Source organism: Antedon mediterranea, chromosome 1 (assembly GCF_964355755.1).
Source record: "Antedon mediterranea chromosome 1, ecAntMedi1.1, whole genome shotgun sequence".
In the NCBI taxonomy this organism is placed as follows: domain Eukaryota; kingdom Metazoa; phylum Echinodermata; class Crinoidea; order Comatulida; family Antedonidae; genus Antedon; species Antedon mediterranea.
In genome coordinates this window covers 15,838,601-15,861,861 of record NC_092670.1, presented here as the reverse complement: position 1 = coordinate 15,861,861, position 23,261 = coordinate 15,838,601, and the positions used below count along the sequence as shown (strand labels likewise).

Genomic DNA, 23,261 nt, shown 5'->3' with positions numbered 1-23,261 from the left:
AAGCCAGTGGCTTGTTATTATTATATCCGATATTGAGTTTGTTTTTGAAAAGTGAAAAAAAGAACATTTTAAGTTGTCTCCCATCCCTCTTCGACCCCACACCTCATGATGAATGAATTTCATACAAGGTCTCGCGATCCGATCCCACGCCGTGTCCGCCGCCGCGCCGCGAGATACGATGTTTTTCAATGTCAAAGGTTAATTTGTCTCATGGTGGAAAACGCATGGTTTGTACAATTTCGAAAAGAAACTTGAAAATAAACATTTTTAAATATGAGCTCCTCTTTTTCTCGAATATTGTGGAAAAGTTTCAGAACACACAATAAACTATGGAGGTAAATTATATTTTTACCCATTTTATAATGTGAATTTTGTTATATTTCTCTAGCCTAGGCCTACTGAGTCTGTGTTCTCTAGTACTAGTAGGCTATACTACCGCTGGCAGCACAGTGACAGGCGTCCCGGTTCGGTGGTCGCTCAGTGGACATGGTGAAGAATAACCGGTAAAGGGCTAGGCCTAAGCCTGGCATACTATAATGACTTCAGTGTTTCGGTTTTAGCTGGACAGCGTGCATAGCTTTAATCATTCTTACTTTGCTTTTTATTATTAATAAATAGGCTAGAGAAATCAGTAGAAAGAAGACATTTACGATGCTCATCCTGCAGCCATTCGAGACCACTCTGTACTAGCCCACTTCCCTTGCCAGCATTGGAAGGAGAACCTAAAGTCTACCCAGAAAAAATAACAAATATTGTTGACCAGATTGCAACACTTAATTTACTAGAAGTGTCTCAACTAAATCAGCATTTAAAGGTATGTTACAAAATACAACATACTAGAAATAAAAAAAACATAAAAATAATATAACTAACATTAACAATAAATGATATTTGTCCATTTGTACACTATGCTAAGAACACGCCGAACATCAACTCAAGTTTGAAAAAATAATATACTGTATGGTTAGCTCCCTTTGATTCTTTATATGTGAACCAAAATACAAGCACAAATTTTATTGAATTGTTTTTTAGGAAAGATTAAATATACAAGATGCTCCTGTCATGTCATATGGAGCACCAGTTCAACAGAGTCAACAAAAGGTAAGCCTAGACTCACATTATGGTCGGATAAATGGAATTACTGTGCATTAACGACACCCCATTTCTGATTTTTAAATACATAGTAGGCCTACTGTGTATGATAAAAATCACTTTTTGTACATTTTTTCACCAACAGGATGAGGAGGAAGAAGAAAGTGCTCCAGCTAAACAAGTGCAAACATCATTTTCAATAAAACTCAACAAATTTGATACAGCTAGCAAAGTTAAATTGATTAAAGAAATTAAAGCACTGAATCCAACCATGAACCTTGTACAGGTAAACATAACAGACATGATTATGACAGCAGCAATTGTAAAGCAATATCACATCAAACAATGAGTATTACTTAATACAGTACCTTTTTATAACCTGTGTGCACTCCATGTCATCATTCAAGATGAGTAGGGGGTTACCCCGATGAACTGGTTCACTAAATAGCCCCTGTATCAGGGGGATTACTACCTATCTGATAGGACAGTGATTAATTTACTATTGGTAATCCTTGGTCACATGCGCCTAAAGACATAAACAAAAAAATTAATACAATTTAAAACATACCTCTCAAGGCAAACGTTCTTGAGATTTCGGCTATCGTCTCATTATAAAATGTTTTTAAATTTACATTTCAGGCTAAAAAGTTTGTTGAGTCAGTGCCGCAGGTATTAAAAGCAGACATAGCTAAAGAAGAAGCAGAAGAAATCAAGAAAAAGATGGCTGAAGTTGGAGGAGAGTGTGAAATAGAATAGAAGAGAATATAAGATTATTATAATGTGTATGATGGTATCATAGGTGGACCTTATTGAACAGATTGAATTTCACATCATCAAACTGTATTTGGTTCTTTCTATTCTGCAGCCATTAAATATAAATGATCGTAATCAGTGGTTTTGCTAAACCCAGGGGCCCCTGAGCAGTGCCCAGACACAGGCATTAAAATATGTTGAAAAGGCTAAAAGCGCCCGAGGCCTGCAGCTTTAGAGGGCCACTTAGGATTCCTAAACCAGGGAACTCGGGTCTCTATGTTACGCCACTGATCAAAATATAATATATGCACACACATGGTTCACAATATTCAGACTCCAAATTGGAACCAAAATCCTTGGACTTAGCCTAGGTCTTTATCAATTCCAACACAACACTTTTTCTTCAACTCGTTGTTTTGAAATAAAATAATAAATATGTTCAATTCTTTGTTTGTCTTTTGTCTTACGGCTCAATTGTAACACTGTCAACAATACATATTTTGTATTTAAGACATTAAGATATACGTTATTGAAGTACTATAATTAAAAGAAGTACCCTCTAATTATAAGTAGATCTGAATTTGGCAGTTATGCGAGAATAAGCATTGATACAGTAGTATACTATATAAATATGTCTTGAAATTTTACAAAGTTATTTAAATTATTCTTGGTAAAATTGAAGGGGATAAAATTACGTACGCGCTTTTAAACGATGACGTAGGACCTACATTTGAACGTATTTAAAAAAAAATGAGTACAATTTAGGATATCTTGCTATTTTAACTTTCTAAACACAGCCGTCGTTTACTGTACTAAAACAGGAAATTTAATGTTTGGGGGGGGGGGGGGGGGGGTACCGCTATCCACATGGCTGGCAACAAACATGTTTTGGCACGTAGGAAAAATTGGAATAAAGTAGTTTATTTCTTTTACGAATAGCACGTGTTATCAATAAACATTTGCCGAGGGTCGCGGATGTGAATCAACAAACGATTATAAATACATATTTGTAAACTAACGTATTTCTTAGTTTGACTTTCGCCAGTCGTACGATTGAGTAAAATCTATAAAAAAAAGCAAAAAGATTATCATGAATGCCTTTTAATAATATCCAGATTGAAAGACTAATCTATATTATAATCCCGTTTATACTAAATATACATATTGATTTTTAGAATAATCCAAGAGACAACGACAAGTTCTGAAAATATCGTTATTCAGATTAGTTACGGTATTTTGCGGCATTCGTATTAATCCGAAAATCGTCTAAATAATATTCTTTCAGTAGAAAATTACTTTCATTTATTGTCATTTGCATATACAAATATACATATAAATTATGTTTGGTCTGAGATATACAAAAACAGATAAATGAAAAACTAACAAAAACAATTACAAAGTGTCATCACTCTCGTACGGCGGTATATTGACCAGCATCAGTTCCCGAATGGCAGCTGAATAAAATTAATCGATTTTCAAAAATGGATTCAAAATATAAAATAAATGTATAATAATATTACAGTATAACGAGTTATTGAATATAATAACAACACATAATACTGTATGCAAAATTATATAGATGAAACATACTGGGCAAGGGCAGCTTAAGTAAACTGCATACACTAATGGACCCCTTATTTAAGTTCAAACCTATTGTAACCTTTCAGATTTATTAATCTATTAAGTCTACGGATAATATATTTGGTGATTCAACGGCCTTTGAAGGTTGTCTCAGGTGTAGTACATACACAACCGATTGGCCAGATTCTGAACACAAGTAAGTGTTTGGGACTATTATTACTGTGCACTCTAAACATTACATTGTATTACAAACGAATTATTAGGCTACAAGTCCTTGGATTGATCATGGAGGAAAGAAATTCCATGATTTGATTCACATCTGCGACTGTCAACAGAAATTGTCTCAATAAAGGAATATGACATTTATGGCCAATTTCCGCTGAAGATAGATACAGATTCTACGTGGGACAATACGCGGTTTTCCGCTTACCCCGTTACCAATCGTCTGTGACAAAATTAGCCTTTATGCCTACTGAGGTTAACATAAATATTATAAAATCTATATATATTGTTACCTCAGCTTTCAGTACATCATGTCAAATCAAATAGACTACATAGCAGCTGGGCAAGAGGCAGAAAAGAAACTTCTAGTTCTATACCAGGACACTGGAAACTGGACGGAGACAAAGAAAACTGTAAGCAATTTGACTTAATTCGGTAAATTAAATATTCATTTATTAAATCTTTTATTTCGGAATGAATCTCTGGTTCAAAGAAATAAAATTATATATAAATTAATTAAAAACTGTACTAATTACAACTACTCATCTCAGGATGGCATTCCACCTATATTATACGACTTTGGCTATAATCGTTGAGACAAAAAAAGTTTCATTGAATTGAGTCTACACATCAGGCCATATATCGATTTTCTTAAAAAATATAAAACAGAACTTACTTGAAAAATAAAACACTATAAAATTCTGATGTATAGTGTCTTCATCTCAAAGACAATTGAATAATTCTTTAAAACCACATAGGCCCTATTATAAAATCTCAAAGCATAGTAAATGTAAAGATGAGAAGCTGCTACAAAAGACAAAACAAAAACAACTTTTTTTTTCTTTGAAGGATGGTATTATTGTTTACTCGAAGAAGTCAAAAGAAGTTGGTAGTTTCATGTAAGAAACAAATTATTTAAAAATACTCAAAGCATTGAAATATGCACCCTTAAAGTCGATCGTTAGGTCTATCCTTAGAAGACTAAGGCAATAGATTGCCTTAGTCAGACTACTCTAACATCACTAAGGATGTTGCAGTAATATGTCTTGACCTTTTCCTAGATACAAGACTGAACTTACTCTCAATGGTAACTTGGATGTAGCATTCCACGTTTGGCTTCCCACACCACTGGGAACAAGAATGGAATGGGATACACAACTAGAATCCTGCGACGTTGTTAAGAATTTCGATCAGGTAACATTTTTTGATCGTTCCGTTTTTACTTTTGGAATGCAAAATTCTTTAATTTGTCAAAAGATGGTGTAGTCTATGAGAAGGGTCTTTAAATTTCTGAAAGTAGTCCTTGCACAGTCTAGTTCGACGTTCACATAGCATAGACACAGCTTATGGTGTGGGTTGTCGAAGAGAATGTAAAGATCTTTAATGCGACATTTATTTTTAGGATACGATAATTCTGCGAACGGTGTGCAAGAGTATAGCAATGGGAATGATATCAAGTCGTGAATTCGTCGACATTGTAAAACTCAGCAATAATTCAGAAACAAAAACTGCCAGTTCAAGTTCCTTCAGCATTGAGTTTTCAGAGTATCCAGTCCAAAGCAAATGGGTACGCGGTAAAAATTACGCAAGTGGTGCGTTTTTTAAAACCTCGTCAGAGTAAGTGCGGTTTTTAACTAAGTTGATTCGCGTACATCACCAAATGACATAACGTCCGTCCGTTTTAACGACCACGCAAATAACGACATTGCAACGACGCCAACGAAAAGAGAAACGTTGACAAATTGAAATGGAAACTTTTGCAAGTGAAAATTGCGTACGTCGAAAGATAAAATCATGGCAAGTTCAAGGTGTAAAACATTTGTTAACGATCGACATATTCAATCATCACGTCATAACCCAAACCAACTATGACGACGACATCGAATTTAATAAGCGATATCAAAATAAGGGTTTGGCCTTAATATAATGAATGTCTCCTCATAAACTGTGTAGCCTACGTCGAAAGATGTGTTTAATGTGTAAAACGGTCGACGTATTCACTATCATCATGTCATACGGTAACCTACACCAACTATGACGACATAGAATTTAAAAACCGATATAAAAAATATGGTTTTGGAGCGTCCCATAATAATGCACGTCTCCTTCTCATTGCTATTAATCTTATTTCATTTGTTTTTTTCCAGAGATGAGAATAAATGTGAAATGACTTTCATAGTACACTCTGACATTGGTGGTATGCTTCCTACAGCCCTGGTGGATTCTGCTATCCCGGGCAATATAGTCAAATCAATGCAATTATTCAGGGCTGCGGTGGCTAAGAAAACAACCTTGTAAAAAGTAAACTCTGACATTGGTGGTTTGGTGTTTCCAGCAATACAGTTAAATCAATGCCATTGCTCAGGACTGCGGTTGCTAACACTTTTAACAACACAAATGAATCGACAATTTAGTGGACAAAAATAAAAACCAAGATATACATTATATTTTCCAAATTGTTGTACAGTAAAAATTAACTTTATTTACAACTCTTAATGTTGTTAATAGAATAAAGTATATAGTTGTTATTATTAGTGTTTTATTTATACATATTTACGATTTTATACCTACACAAATTGAGTGAAATCTGTGGACCTGCTACCGAATATTATTTTTTTTTACAATTGTATTAAAAGCACCTTTGACAATAGAAGGTGTGAAGGAGGGGAAGTAACGATGTAAACACATTTTTCTGGCTGTTTTACTACAGTATATCGTTTTGATTTAGATTTCTGCTTATTTCATGCTGTATCTCCATTGATATCCACAGCATTGTCAGTTTTTTCAGTAATTTGCCTTTGGATCAATATAATATCTAATAAATCTAATGGGAGATTAAAGTCAAAGTGTGACGTAGGGCCGCAAAAAAGATACATAAATACAGATGCTAAGGCAACTCGAATACTTAAGACATCCTTAGCGTCTCCATGGAAATCTAATAATTAGGACTTTGTGGAAAGATTTTAACTAATTTGTTAATGATTAAGATGATTTATTTCAACACAAAGAAAAATAATTTTAATTTTTTTTATATTAAGAATCCTTTCCTGAAAAGAAGGTTTTGTTTGTTTTTGTTCAAATTTTGATTTGATCTCGGCCACTAATATGTCTATTTTTCCAGACAAAGGAATAATAAACATAATATTTTATAGATATTATATTTCATATGGACATAGATATAGATATGTTCTGCATACAGTAGGGCCTGTTTACATTACAAAAATTTGTATAACCATTTCTACACTTTCATTGGTATATCTGCATAAACATACCTAAAATACCTACACATCAGTTTTACACTTGGTTATGTAGATGTACCATATTATTTTGTCAATTAAGGTTACTATAGTTTTTTATGACGCTAATAACACCGAAAAGTGTAGCTTTGTGCAATTTTTTTTCCTGAAATTCAGTAAAATATGTATATGAATACATGTTCCTGAAAAAAAGAATATATTTGTATCTATATTTGCAGCCCTGAGCATTGAGAAACCATTTATGAAAATCAGCCTACATCCATGGTTCCCATCCATAATATATTCTGGCCATAGCATTAGCATCAGTAGCCTGGTCAATCAAACATGCTACCTGAGTTTCAACACTTAGATCGTGGTCTGGTTCCTGAGCTCTCTGGTTGTACTTAGGATCACCTTTAGCCACACTTTTGAATGATACGCACACAGGCTTTGTACCATGACCAAGATGAAGTTCTTGTCTGAGAAAATAATTATGCACTTAAGAAGCAAGACTTCTTTAAACATAATGGAATAGTCCATAAGGTTTCTTAAAAAATGTTTTTATAAACCACAAGTTTCAACTATATACATTGGATTAGCCTCCAAATATTCTTTATACTATTATATACTAACCTGGTTATATATGCAGGGTTAGCTCCTTTAAATTTGGCCTTGGCGTAGCTGACTTTTTCTTTAGGGTACCATGACATGTCACCCCCATCCACCTCATCCTCATCAGTCCTCTGTGTGACTGCTTTCTGAGCAAATTCCTAGAAGAATGATTTAAAAAAAATATAACCTTAACACTAACACCTTAGCAAAACAGCATTAATATAGTAAATATATTTCATATACATGAGAATAAATAATAATAAAGAATAAGACAACTGAGGCTCTGTCTAAACAAACTAGTTTGACAAATTTGAAATTGTGATTTGTTTAAATATGGTAGTGATATCACTTTATCGTGTCCATATATGTGCAAAAAAGGCAATAGTCTGTGAAGATGCCTTACTTTCCAGTCCAGTGAGGGCTCCTTTATAAACACGTCCATCGTGTTAAGAAGTAAATCATGGTTGTTGCGTATTGCTCGGAGCGTGTGGCACATAGTGCTTTGAAGTAATCCGTCTTGATTGAATGGGAGCATCAGATTCATTATTTGCCGTGTCAACCGAAATGGCAACAATTCAGGAACTGGTAAAAACTATATAAGAAATAAAGATTTGTATGCCAAATAAACGCTACTTAAAAACTGTAATTACAGTAGTCAATGGCCGTTAGATGTATAATTATATTTTTTACTTCTTTACTGAAATTAACTTATTTACATATGCACATGACTTATTTGATGACACCAGTTCTAGCAATCATGTTACCCGTTTCACATCTGCATAAATTGTTACAAGTTGTAACCAGGTTTATCTACAGATTTATTACACGTTTTCATAAATGGATAGGCGACCTCTAAGAAATCTCAGAAGGAAAGTGTAGTTGCGCGCTATTTGATCACTATGATTGGTCAGTTTAATACCTTGGGAGATTTTCCACAAAATTGTATTCACAATATGCAAACCTGGTTACAAGTTGTTACATTTTGGAGAAGGGTATAATTGGTACACTACCAACTACCAATCTAAACTACTAATATATTAATTTGCATAATAACCTGAGTTGCTGATCCAAATGCATGTCCAAAATCAATGCCAATCATTCCGCCTGTTTCCATGTCGACTAAGAAGTTTGACAGATGTCGATCACCGATGCCGAGTAGATATTGACAAATGCAGAGGACGCTGTGCGTGCGTATGAAATGCGTCCTTAAGGTAAGGAAAGCTTCTGGAGTAGAACTCATTGAAAAGAAAGCTTGTCTAGATGTATAGAATAGATTTATCCCAATAAACAATACAAAAGTTAAAACAATGGATACATTTACTAGTACTATAGTACTTGGCAGTTTTCACCAAGTATATGGGTCATTCTTCAGTTAAATGTCTAAAATCGTGTCCCGATACTTTGGTGGGATAGAGACTGAAAATTCATCATTAAAAAATAAAAATTCTTGACTTAAATCATAATCAACATTATTGTAAATATAATTAATTACATAAAACAAAGATAATTACATTGACTAGATGGTACGCTCGCTTCGCTCGCGTACCATCTAGGTCGTGCCCACAGATGGTTCTCGAATACACAGTAATTTCAGCGTTACAAAACTAGCAATTTCAAATGTGCAGGACTATAATACATTGTCGTTTACAGAAACGAATAAATAGACACGATGATTTATGTAGTCAACTAAAATTAGCACCCTGGGAATTACTTCCGAAGGAGAAACTTATCACAAAATGAGTCCAAAGTTTTGATTTGGACTTATTTAAAGAAACCCAATTTGTGTTTTGTATGTAACATTAGAGTTGAGGGATGGGAAAGCAGATAGGTAAAAAGAGGAACAATTTTTAAATATATTCTTTATCCACTCAGTAAATAAATACAGTAAACATTTGCGATTTAATACTTTGTTAAAACTGTCACTGTCATAATCGATTGAAATATTAAAGTACATGTCACGATACACCACTACGACGTTTATATTATTGGTAATTATTAATTAATACAAACGTTGAGAAGGAACTGTCAGTATAAAGTTTATGTGTATATAATAATGTGTTTATATATCTAACAGTAGAGCCTATCCACAATCTCAGTAATAAACTTTATTTGTATATATTTTTATATTACATCTAACAGTACGAACATTCACAGTAAGAAATGTTCGATTCAAATGAGTACCAAAAATAGTTAATAGGTATTTACAGTATTGTCAAAGTATTGCAAGTTTATTCTCAAAGGGCCCATATATTTACCTATCGTATGTGTTAAACCAAGGGCTCATAAATTTACCTACTTGTGTTAAACCAAACTCTGGCAGACTGAGAGATTGGGATGTTCCATTCATTGCAAATCAATACATTTGTATAATCGTATATTAAATCTATCAAAATAGTATTTTTTAAAAGAAAATCGGCCTTCAACATTACGATGCTGTACTCTAGCTGTTCAACCAGTTTTCAGCTATTAAAAACAATTATCGTAGGAGGAGATAGGAAAATGCGAAGCCTCCTCGCATTTTTGTGGCGAGTATTTTTCATCAGGTGGTTAAAATCAGTACCGAAAGTACGAACCAACTTTATATACCATCGAGTAAAAATTCTAGAAGTAAGGCGCGATTTACCGAATTTTGCCCTTACGTAAATTTATATATAGATATTGTTAATTTTTATAAAAATGTTTCAGGCAACCCCCTAAAATCCTATGTCCCGATCGTACATCTTCAATTTTATGATCGCCGTATATATTTGATAACAGGACTTTTGTTATCGAAAATATTGTAAAAAGTTAGTTAATCATGATTTCATGCGATTATATTCTTCGAAATACATCTCTACATACATTAAATCTCAAACTTTAAAGTTTTTGTTTGGAAAAAGCTTGTCCCGCAGTTTTGTGTCATTTCCGTCACATAATTTAAATGTACCGTCTACAGTTTAATGAACGGCGGGGAAAAAAATTTACTGTGCGTTGTAAACATACGAAGATATTGAAATTAAACTAGCCGCACATTATTTTCAATAAAAGAGGAAAAAAGCTAAAAAAAACGAGGTTTTAGAAAAATTACAGCTGCGTACCTTTATTGAATGTCATATCCGAATGGTATAGAACTCATTAAATAATTATAATTTCTGTTTTTTTTCAACTGGAAGTATAAGTTATTCACGGTATCTAGAAGTATGCAATCCGTCTCCGCTGTCAGACATGCCTACGATGTGATCCTAGGCTGTCCAATGCTAAATACATCATCTCCGTCACATTTCCCAATGTTTCGTTGTGACGGATATGACGGCCCGTGACGGATATGACTTTTTGTTATTGCCAGGGCCTTTTTTTGTTGTACATTTTGTTTTGTATATCTTTATTATGTTATTACATTGTATATATCTATGTGACTCTGGTCAATAAACATAATCAAATCATATCTTAAAGTCATCTCCGTCACATGATTTTTTAGGTTCGTCATATCCGTCACGGTAAAACATCAGTGACAGTCATACTATTTTCTGAAAATTATTATTTTTTGGAATAGTAAATGGTTTTGAACGTATAACATCATACTTATAAATGTTAAAACAATCATTTTTTGATTAATAAAGACAAAAATAATATATAGTATCAAAGAATTAATAATGGAAATAATTTTATAATTCCTGAACCGTTATTTTTTCTATCTTTGTATATTCCATAAATGTGACGGAAATGACAGTAACATAGAACCATGTATTTATAAATACGAATAAAATACGAAATATATAATAAAGATTGTGCCAAACATACGCTTGCCATGTAATACATGTTCATTTATCTGAATAAACTTTTAAAATTTAAAAAATGCAAATTTTAAAATCGATTTTTTATAAACCTGAAATTAGACACTTACTGAAGAATGACCCATATAATGACCTGTTTACTCCGACAATATTCAACATACACTAACAATAAACATCTTTATATACTGTTTAAATAGGTCATAAAAATGTATTTAAATTAGGTTTATATTGTTTGAAATAAAGCATAAAAGCAATACAAACCGGAGTAAATCTGGTGGTACTTGGGATTCGCAGTCTCTAAAACAAGTCAGTGTTTCTGTACGATTTGCCTTGCTATAAAAAGCAAAACACCAAAATTCATCAAATAATGAAAGAACTTATCAGACTACTGTATATTCTATGAAAAATGCAAAATAATAATGCTATATTGTCACTTTATAGATCAGTCAAAATAAAAGGTTCCAATAATGTCATCATTACCTGTACATCTTTTCATACTGCTGATTCAATTGCTGTCCACCTCCAAATTTTTTAACCCAAGCAAAAATCTTTGCTCTAGAACCATTTCTGTACAAAGTGAGAAACAAATACATTTACTGCAGTACTGTGTGTATTAATACATATACTGCAGTACAGTGTGTATTAATCAATACATATACTGCAGTAATGTGTGTAATAATCAATACATATACTGTACTAAGGTACTGTGTGTATTTAAAGCCCCATTCCCTACGTTTTTTAGATCTAATTTAAGATCACAAACTATATTTAATGTAAAAATAATACTATATGGTCCTATTGCAATAACTTTTTTCGTCTTTAAACGGTTAAAAATGTGAAAAATAAATCGATTTTAATAATTATAGCGGCCCGCTATAAATCCCAAAATGCATTGCGCGCGGATTGATATTGTTGTTTTTCACCTGTAATTCGCCCACTTTTCGATCGATCGTGAAGCCAAATCAAATGGAAGACTCCTAACTTTTCAGCGAAAATACCGGGTTTTCCCCAATTTGTATCAACGGAGTGTGGCAAAAATAGAAAGACAATTAATGCAGCAACTATACAACGTCAGGCTAGGTATATAGCTAGCGTACGATGTTCGTACGTTACCGATGTTTACCAGCTAGGCCTACAAAACTAAGCCTAGCTAGGCTAGGCCTGAGACCGTCCACGAGAGGTCGATCGCCGCGAGCTACTTAGGTAGTGCATTGTTTCTCACTTTTTATCATAATTTACCATAAAACGTACATTTAAGACAAGGAATGACATGGTTTAATGTTTTTAAAGTGATATATATGTATTATTTTCCAAAAAACGTCCAAAATTGCAGGGAAGGGGTCTTTAATACTTAAATAATACTATTGGAGTTTTTTAACTGTCAGTCCGGTTTTCAGACGCAAATTTTCGTGTTTTGTACTTCATAATTTGTCCGGATTCTATATGTTTATATACTGAATTACTATATGTTTTAATAAAACATATACTGCAGTACCATGTGTATTAATCAATACATATACTGCAGTAATGTGTGTAATAATCAATATACTATACTGAGGTACTGTGTGTATTAATACATATACTGCAGTACCATGTGTATTAATCAATACATATACTGCAGTAATGTGTGTAATAATCAATATACTATACTGAGGTACTGTGTGTATTAATACATATACTGCAGTACAGTGTGTATTAATCAATACATATACTGCAGTAATGTGTGTAATAATCAATATACTATACTGAGGTACTGTGTGTATTAATACATATACTGCAGTACCATGTGTATTAATCAATACATATACTGCAGTAATGTGTGTAATAATCAATATACTATACTGAGGTACTGTGTGTATTAATACATATACTGCAGTACAGTGTGTATTAATCAATACATATACTGCAGTACTGTGTGTATTAATCAAAATCAATTTCAGTCAATCAAAATAGCCTGTGATCTTTTTGGTAAAGTGGACACATTTATATATCTAAAGTAGTGTTTTCTATTATTGGTCAAAAGTATAAAACTTACGCAGAATTATAACATTTAAGTTGTGACTCTGTCATCGCTCCGTAAAGAAATTCACGAAACACACACGTTTTCTGTAACCATTCTATCAAACCCAACCTGTAATGAAAAAATGTTAAACATCATACAATTGTACTAAAGGCTAATTTATTCTGCCACATTTTGTTACTTGGAAAGTTTTTGTTTTGATTTAATTTGTCATATATAATTACAGAAAATTATACCTAGGTGTCATTGGAATAACTTGATATGTCTTCAGTTTTAACCCACGCTGACAACACGTTGCATCCTTTTCCAAAATCTCATTCATGAGTGTAAAAAGCTGCTCGATTCGTTGATCCAGTCTAAGATCTTCTCCACCCTTTGCTAAAAACATGTGATCCTTTTCATCGTTACCCCGGATTATAATTCGTTTGGGTTTTCTAAGAGATGACATCACTTTCACCTGAAAAGAAAAATCACAAAAATTGGTGTTGAGGAACAATGACAGAAATGATATTCAATACATGATTTAAACGATATACTGTACTATACTAATCATCCCAAAATTCCCCAATGCCCAATGGATATGTGAATGTCTCTTTTACCGTAATAATCTCAATCTCACTTCCATTGCTGGTATCAAGGGGTTAATTGAGGAAAAAGGAGGGTTCGGGGGAAAACTCAAATCCCACTTGGTTACAGGTTTGACCGTAGCAGAGGAAAATTAACTCATTATACAGGTGCATTGATAGCTTTAAGTATAAAAGTACCTGTTCACTAAAGCCAGCTATAGTCACATGGTGTGATAGTAGTGGTTTTGTCTTGCCATCATATTGACCTGAAATAAATTAAATTTAGATTAGGAAATAGAATATCCATGCCTGTGATCATATTCACTAATCACAGGCTAAGAGAAATACTTTTAAGCTGTCTACACTATCCAACTTTATGCGACAACAAATTGTGATGCGTCAATATATGGACATGATGATGACATATTATTAACCTATTTCGGCACATCACACTTTTTTTTGTCAAACTAGTTCGATAGTGTAGACAGAGTTTAGAATTTAAGTATTATTCCAACTAAGTGAATACCACTTTATGAATCCTTACATTTGTAGTGATTTAAGTGAAATACTTAGTATTTAAGAAAGATATTGCTTATGTGTGATTAACAAAGTTTGTAAAACAAAAATAACTGACTGTTACCTGGAATTTCCAGCTCCTGATTTGGATTGATTGTGTGGAAGTCCAAGAACCAAGTTGAATACTCTTTGATATTACTTGGGATGGACCGCTTTGTCCGTTCAATTTCAGCCTGTATCTTTCTACAGCTTGCAGACACCGTCTATGTACAGGATTACAATCAAGATTAATAATTACAACCTGGCTTGTACTAACAAATTTCAATTGGGAATTTTTCAGACCTAAACTGTAATTGATTATCAAATAATTATTTAAACTTTTGATCACAACACATAAATTGAAAAGAATTTTTTATCAGCTGTTAAAGGAAAATTTCAGAGATTTATGTGTTGTGATCCAAAGTTTAAATAATGATTTGATATATACACCAACATACAAGTTTTCATGTTAATATTCCATGTATTGATGATATGTATCTCTTAAAATTATTACTAACACAAAATCATTCATGTCAAATATAAGTTGATTACCTTCTTTGCCAACTTGCTGCCATCTTTTCCAAATTCAGCAATGACTTTCTTTTGAAAATCCTGAAACGAAAAACCACTATAATTTAAATATTTCAATTTTGAGTATGTTGATTCTTTGAATTCTGGCATAAAAAAGCTAGAAACAAGCAAAATAAAACACAGCACCTGAGCGAATTTACGTCTAAAGTTTCCAAACACAGCAGCACCAGGATCAGCGTTACCACGAGAACTACTGTAATCAAACAAAGCTGTATACATCTGTTTAAATGATTTCAGAATGGCTGACTTGTCAAGTACAGGAGCCTTAAACAACTGAACTATTTCCTTAGTCCAATCCTGAGCAAAAGATAAAGCAAATATGGGTGAATGATCGGTTTATGAAAACAGTGTAACTATTTATAGTTATGTTTTGTCCTTTTGTCCTTTTATTCTTTTAACTTTGCAGTTTGCAAACCTCTCCACCACTACATACCACATCTTATAGCACCCTTAGAAGGGGTAGTGTTGACAACAGAACAACGAGCTCGCCTTCCCAAGATAGGAACTCATAATAGTCCTTATCTTATGTCTGGCGACAAATACCACAGTACTGTACTGTTACGGCTTGTAGAACTGAACATGTCGCAGCCACAGATAAACCCATTGAACTCCGGATTTCAGCATCCATAGATTGGCTTGGTTAAACTGAGTTACTTACTTTGAACAGATGATCAGGATTGCTAAGTTGGTTAAGAGCATTGATAAAGCTTTCTATCATGGGTACTTTGGCCAGCTCATCTTGGATACGCTCCACCGCTTCAGCATTCTTCACTCCAGTGTTGGTACTTTTGTCAAACTTGAAATTATCACTACTGATCTTGAAAGGGTAACAAAGGGCCTGATGTGGAGGAATATAAATAATAAAGATTAATGTTGTTTGTAATTATGTGACAGTTGCTGATAAAATAGTGTGCTAAAGCATGATGGTTATGAAGGCTTCCCAATCGGAGAATCATAGGTTGCGGCGAGAGCAGTGAGTGGCCTAGCGGTTAATAAAGTGGAACCGTTGCAATATCATCGGCAAGGATTCGAGGCTCACTTGTCCCATGGTTCTGGTGGTAGAAAAGTCTTCTCGGATAAGGACTATAAACTATAGGTCCAGTGTACACATCTAGCTCATGTGCACTTTAAAGAACCTAGTACATCTTTCAAGATGAGTAGGGATAACCTTGGTGTACAAGTACATCACAGCTACTGATCATAACTGGGTCTCTGGGGGACCAGTCTTTGAGGTCGCCCAGTATAAATAAATAATAATAGGTTCAGTTGCATATATATATGTACAGTACCTGAGGATAATTTGTAGCAATATCTGTTACTATGCCATGAACTGTGTGACCAGAATCTTTATCCAATAAAGCCACCATCTGACTAATCCAACTAATAAACATCCAACAGGGTACACTGCTAGCCTGAAAAAATATTAAAACAACTTCAAGATTGCTGGTGTTGAGGTATGATGCCAGGCTTATGATTTAGAAAATTATGGGTTCAAGCCAAACATATTACCAGCTAATTTTGAATCCTTTGGTATAAATAAATAAATCAATTTTGTCTTGTATGTCCGGCTTATATGGCAGAAAGGGAAACCTTACTGAGTCCTTATTATTGGCGTAATTCCTCTTATCCAAAGTTATATAAGTTACTAACAGATGTATTAAAATGCTTATGTTAATCTGTATAAGTATTTATTTGTATCGTTAAAAAGGAGAGAGTCAACCTTACTGTAATATATTGTGAATCTATGGGCCTGTGGCCTAGAGATAAAATAAAGGCAGGCACCATTGCTTGGAATGAGAAAAAAAAACATGTCCTATTACTGCACTGTATTATGTTCACCTTCTCTATAAATTCCTTTGCAGTGTCTGGATGGGATTCTACCAGTTGGAGGAGTCTAGGGAATCTCTGAATTGCTTCAGATGAACCATCCTTCATAGCCTGAAGTGTGTTGGTTACTATGGCAAGTGGAAACGCTCCAAAGTTTTGTAGGTTTAACATCGTATCTGTATTAGGAAATGAAATCTAAATAAGTCTAATTTGACGATAATGATAATAATAATGGAAAAATGTATACAAGTTGTTTAGGTTTAACTTCTTGTATAATTTGGTAAGGTTGATGAGATAAATATGATTATTAAATGAAGAGGAAGTTTTAAATGAGAGGGAAAAGACCTTTATTACATAAACCTACAACACCATGTATAAAAAGAATTAGGGACATTTTTCCAATGAGCTTAGTTAATTATTCTTTAATATAAATAATCTTCAAGCACATTGTACCTTCCTCTTGATATCGAAGCAGCTTATCACAGTATGAAGCCATGGCCATGTGGGCCTGACTAGTTATAGGCCCAACCTCACCAGATGTTGCCTGGAAGGCACATTCCACAGCCTTTTTAAGATGGTTGTAGGCGTTGTTAAATAAATCCTCTGCAATCTAAGTATCAGACATATACAAGTTATTGTTGTAACTTTATTTTGTCTCCTTTATTTTATTATTTTTTTACTTGTTATTTGTTTATTTTCAAGCTACAATGCTATAGTTGTATACATAACGTAAGCCATTATGATACAGCAAAAAAAGCTGAACTCTTAAAATTCATACAGTTACCTCATTTGGATCATCTGATTGGATAGTAATCAACTCTTTTAATTTCCGCAGTTTACTTTCATCTATTTCTTGAAAGACTGTCTCACCTAGAAGATAATAATATAGCTAGAAGGTATCATAACTGATGATTATAACAGATTGTATAAAACTTTGATTCCAAGTAAACAGCTTATTTCTCTTACCTGACTCAAGTAGTGTATGTGCAATAATTTCATATGAGCTGCTCAATTTTAGATTAAATCTAATATTAATTGGCATCTCTTCTTGCAAAACAGGTAAGCTACTCAGTTTGTCTGTCAAAAAAAGATAATCTATCTTAATAGTGACTCGAGATGTAAAAAAAAAGATAATCTCTCATTAGTGACCCGAGATGTAAAAAAAAAGATAATCTCTCTTTAGTGACCCAAGCGGCTGAAAAACAGTTCCTCATGAAATAACATCTGAAAAAAACTGTAAACTCTCCCAGTCTTTCACTAATAGAATCTTTTAAATTATTACCAAACAGGGCTTTTGTTAAAACGGAGACTTACTGTATATGTGGCTATAGTATTTCTTACTAACCTAAGGGGTTAAACGTTGCTAACACTGTAGTAACTCTGCTACTGGCATCCAATAACGGTGCCTGTGTTTGATGCATATTCACATATGCAAATGTCCACTCTGGCAGCAGACTACCATGGTTTTCAAGGATGCAGTAGCTTTTCTTTAGACTTTTCTTTGCAACTGAAAAGTTTGCCTAAAAGAGAACAAAAACTATTTCAAGATTATTTTTTCACGCTGCTGCTCTAGCCAGCTACGTCTCTTGAGGACTACTCATTCAGAAGCTAAAGCAAGCAGCAGTTACAGTATCCGACAGTTTTATTTATAATTTATAGATCCCAGCTGCTGGACCCAAAAACCGTCTGGGAAAAGAGAGTCTATGAGGGCTCACGGTTGAACGATTCTCGCCCTTTGATTGGTTGACACGAATCAACAGACTGGGAAGAATTTTCTCACTTGTACCGCTGTGAAGTTACATTTTTGTAAGAAATATTTCTTGTTTATTTTGGATTGGAAAATGCTTTTTTTGTAAAGAAACAATTTCAATATTTAAGGCTGCTCTAACAAAACACTTTATTCATGTTAAATGTATACTAGTTGTGTTTGTATTACAGTTGTTTAATTTTCTTGTATAATGTTTTATCGTAACTGTTTGTATTGTATGGATTGAGTGCAGAATCTGTTTGGTCTTTAGCCTATTCTAACTCCTGGTTATTTTTTTTCATTTGTGAAATTGGCGAATAAATATTCTTATTATTATTATTATTATTAAACAAGAGAGTATCTTACCATTTGACAAGCACTGTCTGCCATCTTCAATTGCATCGTCAGGTTTCCAAGTTCAATTCTTTCACATAAATTTGTATCTTGTGAGATCATCTCACTATCTTCCGTGTCATCTGATCTTCCTCTTGTTGTAAACTTATCCATAAAAAAGGACCTTTAGAAAAAAACTAATTCATTAAAACAATTCACAAGTTCTCTTCTATATCTCTTTTACTCGTGCAAATGAAGCTATTAATTATTTATATTGTTACTATTACACTTACAAGAAACTTTAAGCTCTGTCTGCACTATCAAACTTTATGTTAAAAATGTGATGTGCCCATATATGGACACAATGATGTCATATCACTAACATATTTAAGCATATCACTACTATATTTGTGCACATCACACTTTTTTTGTCAAAATAGTTTGATAGTGTAGACAGAGCTTAAGTAAAGTAAGGTTTGATGAACAGCATTTAAAAAAAAAAAGAAAATTATGGTAGAGTTGAGAATGTCTTGATGTTTTTGTTGCTATGCTACAAGTGTCTTCTTGAGGAATGAAGCAATGAGTGAAATAATCAACTTATTTCAATGAAAAACTGATTGGTTGGAACATTACCTATTAGTTGTGACATCATCCCAAATATCTATAGGATCTTGCGTTGGGTCTGGATATCGACTATTCCACTTATCAAGCAACGAGAAAATGGCAGCATTATCGGAACCATTTGGTTTACTTGACGTAATGACATGAAGAAATTCTTTGACTTCAGTTACTCTCTGTACACTACGAAGCTCTTTCATTCGGCTTGTTGACATAAGCTGACCAAGACCACACCAATTCTAGCAAAAATTACAAATTGTTTAACACTCATTTAATATTTCAGTCCATTATGAATGGCAGATCCAGGAAGAAGTATAATACAGAAAACTCTTTTAGTAACTCTTTTTAGAAAGCTTTTGTGACATCACCAATATATTGATTATTTGTTACCTGTATTGAAAAAAAAGAAAAATTCTGGACGATGAAATGAAAATGATGAACGTTGTCATGCAAACAAATATACAAAGCAAGAAATATACTTGACAAAATGCTAGGTATAAAGGTGAGAACTTCCAAGATTCTTGATTTAACAAAATAGGTTTAGTGAATAATTTACCTGTAAAAATAATTGCAAGTACTCATTTATGTAATACTTTGCTCTGTTGTAATCTTCTTGAAGGATGTACAAAAGGCCCAACTCCTCACTGAATGAAGACTGAAACAGAACAATATGACTTCAACACATAACAAGAAAGACTTAAGCTCTGTCTACACTATCAAACTAGTTTAACAAATATATATGATGATGTCATATCACTACTATATTTAAGCATATCACTACCATATTTAGGCACATCACACTAGTTTGATAGTGTAGACAGAGCTTTTTGAAAAGGCCATCCTGCAGTTTTAATCAAGATAATCACTTCCGTTGAAAAAAAAAACTAAAATAAACGGTTAAATTAAACCAAAACCTATTCCAGTCAATTTGACTCTTTCTTCCCGTTAAACTACATTTTTTCAGGTAAATAATGCTTTTTTAGATCCAATTATATCAAAATTATTTTTTCAGGGGGACAATATATTTTTAAAAAAGGATAATGAATAATCGATCAGAAAGATCAGTCCTAGAGAAAAAGCTTAAAACAATATTAAGGAAAAATTGTTAACAAATTTTAAAAAGTATTCAAATGATGTTTCAAAATGTTTACCTCCAGAAAATCACGTTTATCTTGGTCTTTCATTGAAAGGTCAATGAACTGTAATAGTGACTCATCTTCTCCTCCAGCTAGCAACAGTTTCAATTTGCTTCTTACTATATATGGCATGTAGCAATCCTATATTCAAAAATGTATACAAAATCATAAATAAAAATGTAAGGCGAGATTTCATAGACTTGTGGTTTAACGATGACTGTATACAACAGCATATATTCAATGCAAGATATATATTCAAAATAGGAACATACCTTATAATATTGGTCAGACCAGATCCGAGTGAGGTCAGGTGGTCTTTGCTCATCAATGTTTTCAACAGAATATTTTTCAAGTTCCTTCCACTGGCTCAGTTGGTTACAACACTAAAGACAATTGCACAATAATTCTATACAAAATTTTTACTGAAAATGAAGTCATGAAAAACAAGTGAAATTAAGGAAAACTTACATTTAGACGAGCTTCATCCCAAAAATCTTGTTCAATTTGTTGGGGTTCTGGACGGGCCCAATCATCACATGTCAAAGCCTAAATGGTGAAAAAAAAGAAGAAATTAACACGTTTCGAAACAACCTTTGACCTGCCTGATAGAGTGAGTTATAATCATACCTCATTGTACAGCTTACATGCAGTTGCATAGTCCCCTCTAGCCTCTGTCTCTACTGCTTTCTTGGTGATGTCTTTTGTGCCTATCCTGCTTGTAAAGATACCCTGAAGCACATCAAACTCGCCAACAGCTTTGTACAGTCTGAAAAGAAGTTATTGTGTATACCTTGTATTGTATTGAATTGTGAAATTATTTCTGGTAAATCAAATGTTAAACATCATAACTACATTACGACTACCTAGTGGCACATTGTAGGTGGATTTCAAATGTGTGTGGAACTTACATAAGACTTAAGGGCATCAATAAATTTATGATTATCTTTATAACTCACCTGGAAAGTTCAATCCATGTGCTAATCTCTGGCGACAGTTGATCTTTGTCTAACCTTGGTTTCTTTCGACGACTCTCCTCACTCCAACATTTTTTCATTAACTTTTCTTCTAATAAAACAATTCCTACAATACAGAGTAGCGATAAAGGTTAGTACTCTAATAAACAAAGAGTGACCTAATTATAATTATAACATCCATTATTTCGATAAAAAAAACTCACCCATATTTATTTCCTGGCTCATTAAACTAGCTGTGCTCACTGCAGAGGGGTCAAGGTTCAGTTGCTTGGAATGATGGAATGTTATCTCCTAAAAAATGAATTAATTCTGCACTTGAGTATTTGGATGATAATGGACAAAATGACAATGCAAACTTGTCTGTAGACTAGACTCGAATAAAGTAAAGTTGTTAACTGCGCGCGCATGTATTGCCTTGTACTGGCCAATCATAGTAATTAAATAGCGCACAACTATGCATTCTCCTGAAATATTTCACAGTTTGCACTTTCAGTTGTAACAATTTATCAAGGTGTGAAAAAGGTACAAGAACGATATATCATGATTTACCTGTATACTGTGAATGAATGGAGGGAAGTATTTAGTTGAGGAACTGATCATGTTGTTTAGATGTTGATTTAAATCACTGACTACTGTTGCTGCTTCCACTTCACGCTTTACTTCTTCGATTTGTGTAAATATTCCACAGAAGAGGGCTGTAAACAACATCTGTGCTAAAGTAGCATCATGCTGTAGGGGAAAATATATAATGTTACCCATAAAGGAATGGAACGATCCAACAAATAAACATACTCAAAAAATGTAATTAAGAGGCTTATTCAACTGGTCACTCACAAACACCTCGCAGATCAACTGCTCAAATATAAACCGGCAGAAGTTTAAGGAGCTAGATCATCCCAAAACAGCCAGGTCGAATACGATTAATCAATACAAGCTTTGTTTAGTGTATAAGTGTAAAAGGAAAAGAAGGATTAGATAATGATTACCTGAGCTAATGCTTGAAGTGGTGCAATAACATAAGAGTTCTTAATCTGGATGTCTGGTAGATCTCCTTTACGATACTGACGGTACATTGTTACAGCATTCAGATGCTTTTCATGTTCTTGCTTTGTCTCATGCTTTTAAACAGAACAAACCGGTTTAACAGTAAGTCAATTTTGTTCTTAAATGTTGGTTACTGATTCAAAGTTTATATACAACATTCCTAACAAATTTAAATCAGTTAACAGTAAGTTAATTTTGTTTATACGTAAATTTATATATAGATTCTTGCTTACTGAACCAAAGTTTAAATACAACATTCCTACCGAAATCTTTTGTTTCTTTTTTGATTCTTTACGAGCAAAGTGGACATGCTGTTGTGACTTATCTTTCAGAAAACGTCGTTTCAGACGAAGTATCTCCTTGTTTCTTGCTGATGCAGCATCACCTACAAAGTTTATAATGATGAAATATCATAGAATATGCTGAAAGATACCTGGATAAACTAAAAATGCTAATGTTTTTTTTTAGTACCAATGGTCTTTACAGAATAATCTTTATTGGTCCAAAAGGAAATTCGTTTTGTTGACAAGCTCAAACAATTATAATATAAAAAAAGTCATAAAAAAAACAAACAAATGTAG

General features: G+C 33.4%; 2 protein-coding genes across 2 annotated transcripts in view; one reads left to right on the top strand and one right to left on the bottom strand.

Moving 5' to 3' along the window:
- Positions 1 to 185: 185 nt before the first annotated feature.
- On the top strand, positions 186 to 2,288 carry LOC140046997 (uncharacterized). Its single transcript, XM_072091796.1, has 5 exons — positions 186 to 335; positions 619 to 814; positions 1,033 to 1,101; positions 1,238 to 1,378; positions 1,732 to 2,288. Exons 1-5 carry the CDS (start codon positions 274 to 276, stop codon positions 1,846 to 1,848), a joined length of 585 nt encoding a protein of 194 aa, XP_071947897.1. The 5' UTR covers positions 186 to 273; the 3' UTR covers positions 1,849 to 2,288.
- A 3,824-nt stretch (positions 2,289 to 6,112) lies between these two features.
- LOC140058542 (DNA-dependent protein kinase catalytic subunit-like) overlaps positions 6,113 to 23,261 on the bottom strand; it is a 43,907-nt gene continuing 26,758 nt past the window's right edge. The window contains exons 54-84 of the mRNA XM_072104206.1: positions 22,944 to 23,065; positions 22,623 to 22,754; positions 22,186 to 22,365; positions 21,840 to 21,927; positions 21,619 to 21,742; positions 21,290 to 21,428; positions 21,131 to 21,208; positions 20,935 to 21,045; positions 20,678 to 20,803; positions 20,083 to 20,181; positions 19,542 to 19,765; positions 18,942 to 19,092; positions 18,174 to 18,348; positions 17,795 to 17,905; positions 17,613 to 17,698; positions 17,282 to 17,438; positions 16,841 to 17,004; positions 16,291 to 16,413; positions 15,660 to 15,839; positions 15,128 to 15,298; positions 14,963 to 15,022; positions 14,496 to 14,634; positions 14,054 to 14,121; positions 13,526 to 13,746; positions 13,305 to 13,400; positions 11,750 to 11,836; positions 11,531 to 11,602; positions 8,551 to 8,752; positions 7,900 to 8,088; positions 7,518 to 7,654; positions 6,113 to 7,363 (exon numbers count right to left, since the gene is read on the bottom strand). Of these exons, the coding sequence (XP_071960307.1) occupies positions 7,159 to 7,363; positions 7,518 to 7,654; positions 7,900 to 8,088; positions 8,551 to 8,752; positions 11,531 to 11,602; positions 11,750 to 11,836; positions 13,305 to 13,400; positions 13,526 to 13,746; positions 14,054 to 14,121; positions 14,496 to 14,634; positions 14,963 to 15,022; positions 15,128 to 15,298; positions 15,660 to 15,839; positions 16,291 to 16,413; positions 16,841 to 17,004; positions 17,282 to 17,438; positions 17,613 to 17,698; positions 17,795 to 17,905; positions 18,174 to 18,348; positions 18,942 to 19,092; positions 19,542 to 19,765; positions 20,083 to 20,181; positions 20,678 to 20,803; positions 20,935 to 21,045; positions 21,131 to 21,208; positions 21,290 to 21,428; positions 21,619 to 21,742; positions 21,840 to 21,927; positions 22,186 to 22,365; positions 22,623 to 22,754; positions 22,944 to 23,065 (4,217 nt within the window). The 3' untranslated portion in view covers positions 6,113 to 7,158. The remainder of the gene's footprint in view (positions 7,364 to 7,517; positions 7,655 to 7,899; positions 8,089 to 8,550; positions 8,753 to 11,530; positions 11,603 to 11,749; positions 11,837 to 13,304; positions 13,401 to 13,525; positions 13,747 to 14,053; positions 14,122 to 14,495; positions 14,635 to 14,962; positions 15,023 to 15,127; positions 15,299 to 15,659; positions 15,840 to 16,290; positions 16,414 to 16,840; positions 17,005 to 17,281; positions 17,439 to 17,612; positions 17,699 to 17,794; positions 17,906 to 18,173; positions 18,349 to 18,941; positions 19,093 to 19,541; positions 19,766 to 20,082; positions 20,182 to 20,677; positions 20,804 to 20,934; positions 21,046 to 21,130; positions 21,209 to 21,289; positions 21,429 to 21,618; positions 21,743 to 21,839; positions 21,928 to 22,185; positions 22,366 to 22,622; positions 22,755 to 22,943; positions 23,066 to 23,261) is intronic.

What these genes read in the sequence shown, in the direction of transcription:
- LOC140046997 (XM_072091796.1), top strand. Translation starts at nt 274, where the DNA reads ATGAGCTCCTCTTTTTCTCGAATATTGTGGAAAAGTTTCAGAACACAC. An exon ending in ACACACAATAAACTATGGAG is followed by an intron (nt 336 to 618) that starts GTAAATTATATT and finishes ATTAATAAATAG; the next exon opens with GCTAGAGAAATCAGTAGAAA. An exon ending in TTCAACAGAGTCAACAAAAG is followed by an intron (nt 1,102 to 1,237) that starts GTAAGCCTAGAC and finishes TTTCACCAACAG; the next exon opens with GATGAGGAGGAAGAAGAAAG.